Genomic DNA, 12524 nt, shown 5'->3' with positions numbered 1-12524 from the left:
TGCCAAGTTTACACATGCAAGAATCAGTTGGAAAGATAAAACCAAGAGTGAAGTACTTTTTAAGGGGTCAAGTATTGCTTCTTTAAATAAAATAGACTTGGATAGCATGCATTACTCTTGATAATGTTCTGATTGATTGAGAAAGAATGAGTATGCATTGCTTTTCATATTAAGGTGCTTCTTTTGAATCTTATTGTAAAAATGGTGATATAGGATAAATCTAGAAACATTTTCTTTGATTACACCATGAAAGACATTGGGCTACTCATATTATCAAAAACCTACGTTTTACCTTTTGCTTTTAATATGCTATCTCTAACAATTAAAGGCAAACTCTAACCAGCATTAAGGTTGTTTCTGCCTGTTTTAGACCATGCTTTCCTGTCTGTGTACAGGAAATCTTATCAACAAGAGATGGTCCTTTGTGCCACACAAGAGTAGAAGCTGCTGAAAACATTCATTTCGAAAGCTTTTCTTCTGTGGGCATTTTGTGATCATCAGCAATAGGGGTGGGGCATGCTCTGATATTTCCATTTTTGAGAGGAGAGGTCTTTGAATTTTGGTGGCTTTTTTTCTTGTCTCAAGCTTAGTGTGTATGTTTTCTGAAGTCTACATGTCCTCAGTGAGGTATCCTCAGTGTTTTAGTGTATTCTGGAATGTGCTTTCCACCCCTCAGCTAGTACGCACTGCAGGCTGCAGCACAGCACACCTTCCCTCTTTGTCTGGAGAGGAGTGTCTCTCTCCTAAGATCAGTGCTTTTGCCCCCCAACCTGTCCTTTTAGCCGCCTTCAGGACCAGAGGAAAGGTTTCCTCTGCTAGGTCATCTTTTCTGCTCTGAGACTCTCTGCTCTGAGAACACTCTGTAAGGTGGGGCCCCTTTTTACGAGAACATGTTTTTTCATTCCTATATTTCCTTTTCAGCAAACAATGAATAGTATAGCTGAACTTTGAAGCACTGAAGTGGAGCACATTTGTTGTTCCTCAACTGAAAATTTGCCTACCTCACAACTGGATGTGAAGTGTTCTTCATTTAAACACTGTGTTTCTTACTCTTGCTTTAACTAGGCATACCAGGTTTTTAGGTACTCAAGAACTTCCGATAATACGCTAACAAAGAAAAGGAGTAGATTGTAATACTGGTTACTTTTTAAAAAATACCACCTCCACATACTTAGTAACTAGCATATCATAAAAAATGAAATATGGTTGGTTTCTGTGCTGTCCACAGACATTTCAAACAGATGACTTATTTAGCTCAAAACGAATACCAAGCTCAGAAATATGAATTTGAAGTCCTGAATAAAATCATTGGAAAGAAAAATTTTTTCTTGGGATTAGTAATTTATCAAGGTAGAATATAATTCAATCAAAATATATTGCATGCCCACTGTATTAGTTTTATGTTGGTGCTGTGACAAATTACCACAAATTTAGTAGCTTAAAACAACACAAATGTATTCTATAATCTGGAGGTCAGAAGTCTAAAATCAAGGTGTTGGCAGGGCTCTTGTCCTTCTGGAAGCTTCCATTTCCTTGCCTTTTTGATCTTCTAGAGGCTGCCTACATTCCTTGGCTTGTGACCCCTTCCATCGCTCCGACCTCTTGCTTCCATTGTCACATCTGCTGCTATTCACTGATCTCCTGCGTCGCTCTTATCAGACCCATCTGGATAATCCAAGATAATCTCCTCATCTCTATGTTTTACCTTAAGAACATCTGCAAAATCCTTTTGCTCCATGAGGTAGTAGTCACAGATCTGAGGACTAGGATGTGGATGTCTTTGCAGGGAACCGTTATTCAGCCAACCACACCCACTAAATTCCAGGTATTTGGCATTGTGTTAGGTAGAAAAAAAAGTGAGGGAGCTCAGTGCTCAGTCATCTGCTCCTTGGTCTATAAGTTATATTTTCAATTTTTCTGTAAATTCTTCTAGGGCTGCTGTCTAATTCTTTCAGGTCCTGGAGTTGGATGTCTAGAGTAGCGGTTTATTTATGGTCATAAAAGAAACAGATTTCTAGGATTATATTCTTATGCTTGTATGTCTAAGGAGTACAAGCTTCAGATCATTCATTCAACAATTGTCTGTTGTATGATCAACATGCGCTGGACCATGAAGGTAGATGGTGAGCAGGCTGTAGCAGGTCCTCAGCTCTGTGGCCGTCCCCCTCAATCCCTTTGTCACGTGAACAGCCCAGCCCTGTGAGGAGTGCCATACACATGAGGGTTAGCTGGGTCTCATGAAGGTGTTTTCAAAATCATGATTTGAAATATTTTCAGATTTTTGTTGTTGGCTGTAGTTTTTGTTCCTGTAATTAAGTGTCAGGTGTTCCAACCTCAAATTTTTAATACAATGTTGGAAAAATAATGATTGAAATATTTAAATTTTCTTTTTTACAGATGTTTCATTTGGAGTCTTTGAATCATACAATGTTTAATCCAGAATTATTTCCACAAGAGGTGTCACTACCCACAGGTAAGAACTCCTCATCCCTGTTGGCCTGTTGTTTTGCTTCCGTTTTTTTTTTAATTCAGGATTTGCTAACAGTCTCTTTTAGAAAGTCAGATGTACTTGAAGGGAAGTGGCACTTTATGTTTTACAAGCCAATCTTTCAATATACTTTCTTGAAATCTATTTGCACAAAAATCTTTCACCCAAATTACCCACCGCATGACTTATAATTGTTGCTGGTATCTGCTAGGACAGCTCAGAAGGAATTTCTTTACTCAGTGTAAGGATTTTCCTTTTCACCCAATCTTACTATTTTGGGGTTCCTTTAAACTCCCCTTTGCTTTGTCCCAGATGCAGGCAGTGTCGATTCCTTAGATCTATTCCAAAAACACTTATTTGAGCGCCTGTTGTGTGCCTAGCAGTATGCCAGGCACTGGGGAAAACGTGTACAGAAATCAGAAAGATCGTCGCAGTAGACAAATCATCTTTGTAAAAAGCTTTTAGCTGTACATTCTGACCAATTGGATAAAACTCATGATAACGATCCTTCCTTCTAACATCTAAACATTGTTTACTCTCATGTGAGTGATTAAAAACATCAATTCATTTAGTCTCTTTTTATTGATTGATGTGTACGGAAACTCAGGATAGTGGCTCTTTTTACGTGCTCCTCACATCACCAGCGGAAATTCACAGATGTTCAGAGGCAGTGTGAATAAATGATGGAAGTTGAATAAAACAGAGAGTTTTGTAATCAGTGAAGTGGACATCAACTATTCTGTATACCATGGACTCGCTTCTCTTCCTTGGGAGACTTTATGCCATTTGTATCATTCTCATTTAAAATTATTGCTACTCTGGCACTTACTTTTCATTTTTTTAAATCAGAATGTTTTTATGCATTTTTATCTCTATTATCTCTAGGAGTTCATGGGAGGGAAAAGTAAATCTGCTATTCCTTCACCTTCACTAACAGGAGTTGTATTGCTGAGGCCTTTTTCTCTCTGTGCCTCAAAACCTAGTTTGTAGGCCACCGTCTCTGAGATCTCGGGAAGTGCTGTCCACTTCGAGCCCTGGCTCAGCTTCCTGTGAACAAGTCAGTGTCTTGGTAGCTTCTGTGTTTCCTGTGAATCTTTTATTCTGGTGTTCAAAGTATTTCTCTTAGTACTAATGCTTCGCTGAAAACATAAGAAGTTGGTTCTGTGCTCAGGAAACATACATACACGTTTCCATTCAACGCCTTGGAGATGCCAAACAGTATCCTGAGACAGATACTTTCTTAATGTTTTTATTTCATCAAGTTTACGGAGATAGAAATAAGATTACCCTAAGAACCACCTCAGTAAATATTCTCTGGTCAGAGCTTCATGTTGTAGAAATTATTTTGCCGTAATATTAGAAGAACTTTTAAAACTATACCTCAGAATCTTATTTTTCAGTGATTACCTCACCATTTTTATTGTTATAGTCTTCCCTCTGTGTTGCAGTGGTGTAGTCCAATCTTTACAATCCGAGATGTCTGGGTGTTTTATTCACATTTTAAAGGGGTAGAGAGGTTATGTAAACCAATATTAGCTTTTAATTTTCATGTAGACTTTTATCTCCTATATTTCTTGAAATCTAAAACCGTGAGTAGCTCTATGACTTGTTGAAAACTCTATGGGGTGTGGTACAATGTTAGGCCTGCAACATTACACTGCAATTTAATGTTGTCTACATAGTGAGATGTCACTTCGTGTCAAAGTAGACAAAAGAAAATTGACAGTAAAACAAATATACGCATAGCAAATCTAATTTTCTAGTTGATTTAACTTTTGAGTGTGTTCCCTGAAAGAGAAAAATGACCCCATTTCACTAATAAAATTTCCAAACGTTGGAATTTCACGTATTTAAAGGAAATTAAATGATATAGCAAAAAACAAAAAATAGTAAGACTTCAAGTTTTTTTAGAAGAGTTAATAATAATGAGAGACTTGAAGTTTAATGTAAATGTGCCCCAACTCACCTATGTTTTCCATGACATCCACATGTCCCTTTTTTAGAGGTTTCTCTTCTTGATATGTTCATTTAGCATTCTAGAGGGGATGTTTTTATGAGTAGATTTGTTACATTGTCTTACAGGCTGTATACTGTGTGTATATACAGGCTATATATAATAGTGTGAAAATATTTCTATTTCTAATTGATTTTATTTCCTTATCAAAAATTAAATTCTAGCCATTTTTTGGAAATTGTAAATTGCCATTTCTTTGCTAAAAGTAGTTAAAATTGTCCAGGGATGAATTTCATACAGACAATGGAAGATAATTTACTTAAATTATACTACATTGGCCAGTCACTACCCCTTTTTCCTTTCTTGTGTATATTTTGCTTCAAATTCAGTTATTTTTCAACTGTCTTCCCTGTAACTTTATTGAATAATAACAGAAAATAATTATACCTTTGTTTCCTCCAGTCCTCCTGCCTTATCCTGATTCATCATAATACTGAGAAGATAAAAATAAATTCTCTCTCAAGTTATAGTTTATTTTTAATTTTAAGCTGAAGGGCTAGCTCTTCTTTGTAACTTTATTTATCTAAAACAGTAGGTCTTGAACTTCTGACTAAGGGACAGTGAAGATTGAGATGGACACAGAAGCATTTGCCTAGAATTTTTTTAGTACCAAACATCTTAATTTACATTCAGACAGGTGAGAAACCCCTTATGCCTTTATTTATTGCAGAGCTATCGGTTATCACACCATTGACATAAAAACCAGCTGGGAAGCTTAGGGGCTTTCTCCTATTGAACACGTTTGTATTTATACTGTCAGAGGTTCTGATTTTCGTTTGAATTTCAAGTCAGATATAGTCAGTGTATGGATTAACCCTCTTGTTTTCTTTATGTTTTTATAAAAATTAATTGGCATGCAACTATCTTCAATTAAATTATTTTCAGGATTTTATAAAATGTTTGTGCCATTTTGGAATAGAGTTTATATGAGAGCCCAGTATTCAAAAGTTGTACGCATCGTCAGAAGCTACGGGTCAGTAGGAAAAGTCCACTGTGTCTGAGAGACCAAAGTTAATTCGAGAGGGAGGGGGAACAAGCTAGCCAGTTAGGGAATGAGGCAGGACTTGTGGACTCAAGAAAGGGAAAGGAACAGAAAACTTTGTGTAAGGAAAAGCAGACGGCCTCAGATCACCTTCTGTGTGTTTCACACATGGAGGCTCCAGCTCAGTCCTTGTGATTTCACATTAACGCACATCCTGCTTGAGGAATGCAAGTCTGTGTCTAATCATGTGAAGGCAAAAGAAAATGTCACAGTGTCCAGGAAGTGGTTGCTTCTTTTAATTGGTATTTGTGTCATTTTAAAAATGCTTTGTTGAGGGGCTGACCCCGTGGCCGAGTGGTTAAGTTCGCGCGCTCTGCTTCAGCTGCCCAGGGTTTTGCCGGTTCAGATCCTGGGCACAGACATGGCACCTCTCGTCAGGCCATGCTGAGGCGGCATCCCACATGCCACAGCTAGAAGGACCCACAACTAAAAAAAATATACAACTATGTCCTGGGGGGCTTTGGGGAGAAAAAGGAAAAATAAAATCTTTAAAAAAAAAAAAAAAAAAAAAAGCTTCGTTGAGCCAGCCCTGACGCCTGGTGGTTCAAGTTCGCCATGCTCCACTTCAGCGGCCTGGGATCCGTTCCCGGGTGCAGAACCACACCGCTCGTCTGTCAGCAGCCGTGCTGTGGCAGCGGCTCACATAGAAGAGCTAGAACGACTTACAACTAGATATACAACTATATACTGGGGCTCTGAGGAGGAAAAAAAAAGAGGAAAATTGGCAACAGATGTCAGCTCAGGGCAAATCTTTCCCAGCAAAATAAATAAATGAATGAATAAAAATGCTTCATTAGTAGACAAGATTGTGAAGGCTGTTGACATCTTGATCCTTGCCAGACATCATGCCTTTTGTGGGACTGTGCAGTGTGCTGTCACCATTCAATGAAAGGGGTCGTCGGTTGTGGTTCTCTAAAGGTTTAAAAGTGGTGTTAAAATGGGGATAAATTTAATATTCAAACAAAGAAGACAAATTAGATCCTTGTGTAATTTTAGCTGAAAACTTTAATTGGAACCTCTAAAACATAATTTCAGTTTTTTACGTGCTTTATATTTTATACCAAATTTTAGAAGCCTCACAGTTTCTGTTTGTTGTTTTTGCTTTTCGCAGATGGCCCATACCTTCAAATATTAGAGCAACCTAAACAGGTAAGAAGATTCAAGCGGTGGGACTTTCTCTTTCACTGTTAGATCCGTAAGTCTAACACTAATATTTCAAGCACCAAGTAATAGTAAATGAATTTTATGAAGGAAGTAGCTTACTTGGAAGATCAGCGCCCTGCCACATTATCTAACAACTTGATTCATCCATTTTACATTTCTCTTAGTCATTCTTCAAACTGCCGTGAGCCCCAGTATGCAGTTCTGTAAAACTTCAGTTAGTTGTAGATCCTTGATATCACATTGTGTCTAACAATTCTGCTTACCAGCCACTACCAGCAGAGGCACAGGCTGTCTGCAGTCACTGTCGTTCGCATGGAGACAGCACACACGCAGTCCACAGGCAGAGTTACGTCCATCAGTGTTGTCCGTGCACCTGCAGCTCTCTTTAGCCTCCCTCCCTCCTTTAGTTACTCCAGGTTTTTTTGTTTTGTCTTTGGAACTTGTGCTCTGAGATTCTAAAAGTATCAGTGGAGGTGAAGTGTTGGAATGGGCAGTGGAGTTCTCTTGCCTCTGGTGTCAGCGTTAGACTCAGCCTCTTTGGGGTGAGGAGCGGAGCATTTCATCGTGTCAGGCCTTCCTCTTATCACTGGACTCTGTAGAGGATGCCTGGGAATTGAAGTGGCCTCCTCACCGTGCCCCACCTCTGTGGGTAAATTATTTATTGGAAATTGGATGGGACCAGTGCTATGAAAGAGGGGGAAGGAAAATCTGTAATATCTGCCTTAAGGAGATTTCAGTGATTAGGGGAGGGAAGTAATGGTATAGTCCTCCACAGAATGAGGACGGGATCAGTAAAGCTCTGAATGGGTGTGCTTACCAAAATGTCTGAGACTGAGGATGTGCATTCCTGCTCTCCTGCAGTTATCTTACCCCACACCTTTCCTAAATGTTTTTAGCAGCTCAGGCGAGTGAGTGTAACACTTTTGCAATAACATTTAATAAATGCTAATTAAGTCAAGATCTTAAAGTGGTTATTATTGTTACTATAATCATGACATTATATATGTATTTGGATTTGGCCAACATGTAAAGGATGCAAATATCTTAACTATGAACAAATAGACTATCCTTTTAAGGTTGACCCTGGATAAAAGTTTGTGATGTGGGGACAAGAATGCCATGAGGTTTCAGGGCATTGTTCTAGATGCTTGCAGGTGGCACACCCTCACTCCACAGGCTGCCAACATGACTTTCCTGTGCTTCTGTCCAATTCTGTAGCAGTGACTTCTTACAAGAGGTACCAATTCTCTCAAAGACCCTCCCAGTGGAAGTTTATCCTCTAAAATTCTATGCAGTGCTCTGGCCTCCCGGAAAATTGTCTACCTTTTAAGATCGGGGTCCTCCATGAAACTGAGAAATCAACTAAAATTTATTTATCTGCATACCAGGCAAAGCATGTTTTTCAAATATCCGTCTTCATAAGTATAACACTACAATAAAAATTTTAAATGCAGCTCCTTATTATGGGTCCAACAGTCATAAGGAAAAATTGACATTTATGATTTACCTGAAGGGTTATGTAGTTCCAAGATTCACACTTTAATTTATTATATGGTGACGTGTAAAAGCTCATCTGAGTAAAACAATGTGTTTGTTTACCAAACTGATGTTATTTTGATGTCTGACTCCAGTGAAATTAAGAAAGTTGTATTTAAGTCAGACTTTCTGACCGGATGGATACGGCCCTGCCTTTGAGGTCGATGACTCATTTTAAGCAAATGGAGTTACTGAGATGAATGGCTGTGGATTGGCAAACCTTTAATCTCAAAAATTTAGAATCAGAAACGTATCCAGACTATGCATTTGAAGATGTCCTATCTTCCTGAAAAACAATCCTAAATTTTCATCCTCAGTTAAAAATTCCTTTGCATAAAGCTTAGATACTCTTATGCAGCCATGAGTAATATCTGTTTTTCAAACTAAAAGCAAGCTATTAAGACTTATCTGTTTACTCATTCTATTTGATACCACTTCCAATTAGCTATAAAAGTATACATGTATATATTTCTCTGACTGTCTTAGAGGAATTTTGTGATTAAAGATAATGAATTACTTTATTAAATTTTTTAAAATAAAAGTTAGAAAAAGATTCTTTTTTCTTTGGGGTCTCTTTACCACAATTTTCCCCAGCTCTGACGGACATGAGTCATGGTATAGACTACTAATCTTTAAAGTATCCAGTTCTGTTGCATATTATTCAGTGCTAATTATCTCATACTGGTTAAAAACTGAAGTTGAGGGGCCGGCCCAGTGGCACAGTGGTTAAGTTCGCACATTCCTCTTCTCGGCAGCCTAGAGTTCGCCGGTTCGGATCCCTAGTGCTGACGTGGCTTATCAAGCCATGCTGTGGTAGGCGTCCCACGTATAAAGTAGAGGAAGATGGGCAGGGATGTTAGCTCAGGGCCAGGCTTCCTCAGCAAAAAGAGGAGGACTGGCAGTAGTTAGCTCAGGGCTAATCTTCCTCAAAAAAAAAAAACAAAAAAAAAACTGAAGTTGTATTTAAATTGATTAGCAGTCAGGTAAGTCTCTAACTTTATGTTTAGCCAATTCTGGAGGCTAACTGTTGCACGTGCTGTTGCTTTTTCATGCTTTTAGAAATTTTATTTAATTATTAAAAATAAGCCAACAGCCTTTGTCTACAAAAGGTATAGGGCTGAATTTGTAACTTATTTTTTAGTTTAAATTTTGAGAGACGCAAAACAGAGGAATTGCCCTTAAATGACTAACCTGACCTCGAAAGGCTTCCCTCCTGGTGTTAGGTTTGGAGGCTCCTGAGGAGCTGTGTGCGAGCTGCATTGGTTGCCACTTCCGTGAGCTGACCATCCACTCCTGACCCACGCGTCACTGAGGAACTTTCCTCCACCAGAGAGTTTACTTCAGGCTTTCCTCACCCCGTGAAACATGCTTTAGGACTGATTCTGTCTGGAAACCAGCGAGTTCTCAGAGAATATAGGGATGGGTCCAGCTGCTGACCAGAGATTTAAGTGGGTTCAGGGCTCTTGGACCACTGAGAGACTGTTTTGCAACACCCTACACGAAGCGTAATGAAATGTAGTGCAATCTAAGGAAGGCGAAATTTTACTTTGGTCCATTAGCTCAGAGCTGTGAAACCTGTGCGTTTGCTGGGCTTCACGGTTGTTATGAGTGTGCGAGCTGGAAGCCCCACCAGCACGTAGTGCACGTGCGGAGCTCCTGACGGCCTAGTGAGCCAGTACTGTTTATCTGAAGTGAGTCCTACGATAAAAATAAGTGAAAGGTGAGGATATTCCTTAAAGCAGGTTAACATATTCTTTTCACCAAAGGGTGAATTTTTAAAAAACCATCCGGTTAAGTGACTGTGTAATTATAAACTACTAACACTACCACAAATTGATTGGCATCATTATAAAGTTGAATCTTTTAAGAAATACACTGAAAGTTCCCTTAATATGATGATGAGACTCATTCTCATAACTGTCCTTGGTTTATCCAGTATGCACAATTATAATCATTAGCCTTGTAAATCATAAAATCTTAGGATGGAATGGACCTTGAGATGGTCTAGTCTAATCTCATTTGTGTAGATAAAAAAGCATAGAACTTAGATGTTTATCAGCCCACAGTAGTTCACATAGTAAAGACTTCCAGCTAACTCTTATTGATTTACTACATCTGTAAAATTCTTGAGTTAACAATATCTAAAGGGGCTCTCTGGTTTTGAATTCATTCAGGTCAGTTAATATATCAAGCTGGAGCTAGATAATCTCAATAATCATAAAATCAAAAATCTTATCTGCTAAACCGTTGAGAGAAGCTGGCCAGATGCGGAGTCTAGCGTAAGGTGTGTTTTACCATACTGACGTGATATTTTTACCAAGACGTCTCTGTACGCCCTCCTGAACCAGCTGTAATCAGAGTAGATAAAGGCGTTCCTTTACGCGGGAGTCAAGGAAGCGTAACTGGTTAACATGGCCAAGTTCAGAGCTTGGCAGCAGCAATTTGAGATGAGGAAGCTCTGGTTCAGACAAGCTGGAGCGGGCCGTCCTCCACATCTGCACGGCGGGAGAGGTCCCGCAGGTGAGGGGCCTGGCTTGTAAGCCACAGCTTAGCGCATAAATATCAATTAATATCAATGTTCGTAGTAAGATTATGGGAAAAGTGGTCCTTATTTAGAGAGCCCTCTTTCACACAAGAATTAAAGATTTGTATATGACTGTGTCCCTGTGATTTTTAGCAAGTGTTTCTCAAGCCTTGGTTCTGCTCGCCTTTGCAGAGAGGATTTCGTTTCCGTTATGTGTGTGAAGGCCCATCCCACGGTGGACTGCCCGGTGCGTCTAGTGAAAAGAACAAGAAGTCCTACCCTCAGGTCAAAGTAAGTTCGTGGTGTCCTCTGTGAATCTGGAAGGTCTGATTTCCCAGGAGCAAGAGAAAGCCATGCTTTAAAGAGCTACAGTTTGCCTTTCCTCCGGAGCCAAAGTGTTCATATGCTTATTACAATTTTACCTAGAAATTTGTCTCTTAGCAATAGAAGTGACAGATTTTAAAACTCTGTTAATATTTCCATTTAGTAGACATTATTTCAGCATTAACAAACTTTTACTATTTCTTGAGCATCTTAAAGTTTTTTTAATTGTGCACTTTCTGAAACTTTAGTAAGGCTTTGAAAGAAGTGCTTGATATCAGCTCTTTGGAGATTTAGGGGAAATAAAACAGATGACTTGAACGTATGGATTAAATAGCATAACACTGAAGATCATGACTTCGGATCCAGTGTCTGTTACTAGCTGTGTGGCTTTGACTGCGTTATCTAACACTTCTAAACCTCCGTCCTCTCATGGGTGAAGGGCAGAAATGTTAAAGGTCTGTACTTCATGGAGTCCCTTAGAGATAAAATGAGGAAATGTGTGTAAGCGTTCCACAGAGAGCCTGCACGAGCCCTAGGCCTCTGCCTCAGCAAATGTGGTCACATGTGGCCGTCCTTGGAAAGCACTGCTTCGTGACGTGCCTGTGGTGTGCTTTGTCCATCCTTTTACACTTCTTCAGGTTCTTTTTCAGTTTATTAATTGAGAATGTCTTTCTCGAGTTAATTTGAGTTTTTTATTTACATTATGTGGTGTCATGGTTTAATAGACCGATTGATAATAGTTTTGCAGATAAGCCAGTCGACAATTGCAATGTCATCGTTTACAAAAATTTTTATTTGTTCAAGAATTCACAGCTTTGGCAGAAGGCTATCAACTCAGTCCTCACTAAGGTGTGTGTGCCCCTCAGGACGTGACGTACTTTTAGTCTAAGTCCTTTTGTTGGTTTGTTTTCGTGCATGGGTGAAGGGCGACAGGACAGACCTCAGTAAAATCGTGACGTCAGGGGAGTTTGTCTTTGGCTCCACCAGCCTTGCAAGCTGTTAACTGCCTCTTCATCATGCCCACTTCCAGGCCCAGGCCTTTCTAACTTCTTATCCCTGTTCCTAAACAAAAGACAAAGTGCTGTGATGTTATTCCTTACACTTTGAGGGAAACTCATCCATACTGGACAGTATTGGTGCTACCAATCGTATTCGCATTTTAAGTCTCCGAGCTCTCGAGTGGAGTGAGAGATGTTTTCCTGTGGAAGGTCATTAGGCACAGAAAATATGATGTGTTTAGCCCATGAGGCACACCAGAGTCTTACGGTGTCAAGTCCTTTAGAATCTGGATGAGGAAAGAGGAACAGCAGTACTATTGAACTCTCGAGTGGCATGTGTGCTGGGGGCGGGGACGTAGAGGATAGGACGTGGGAGGACAGTGAAAAGACAGGGCACAAAGAATTGTAACTCTGGAAAACAAGGGAAAGAGACA

At 39.5% G+C, this 12524-nt stretch overlaps 1 protein-coding gene across 3 annotated transcripts in view; it reads left to right on the top strand.

Annotated features, from left to right (window-relative positions):
* Window positions 1-12524, top strand: part of NFKB1 (nuclear factor kappa B subunit 1) — a 103509-nt gene that overhangs the window by 13656 nt on the left and 77329 nt on the right. For 2 of the 3 annotated variants that reach the window (XM_046656076.1, XM_046656074.1), the window contains exons 3-5: window positions 2398-2473; window positions 6656-6693; window positions 10961-11059. In XM_046656076.1, coding sequence (XP_046512032.1) covers window positions 2398-2473; window positions 6656-6693; window positions 10961-11059 — 213 coding nt within the window. Of the gene's footprint in view, window positions 1-1753; window positions 1826-2397; window positions 2474-6655; window positions 6694-10960; window positions 11060-12524 lie in introns of those variants that run through there. The other variant, XM_046656075.1, reaches the window with a different exon arrangement.

This window comes from Equus quagga, chromosome 3, assembly GCF_021613505.1.
Source record: "Equus quagga isolate Etosha38 chromosome 3, UCLA_HA_Equagga_1.0, whole genome shotgun sequence".
NCBI lineage: Eukaryota > Metazoa > Chordata > Mammalia > Perissodactyla > Equidae > Equus > Equus quagga.
This window is presented reverse-complemented; position numbering and strand designations above follow the sequence as displayed.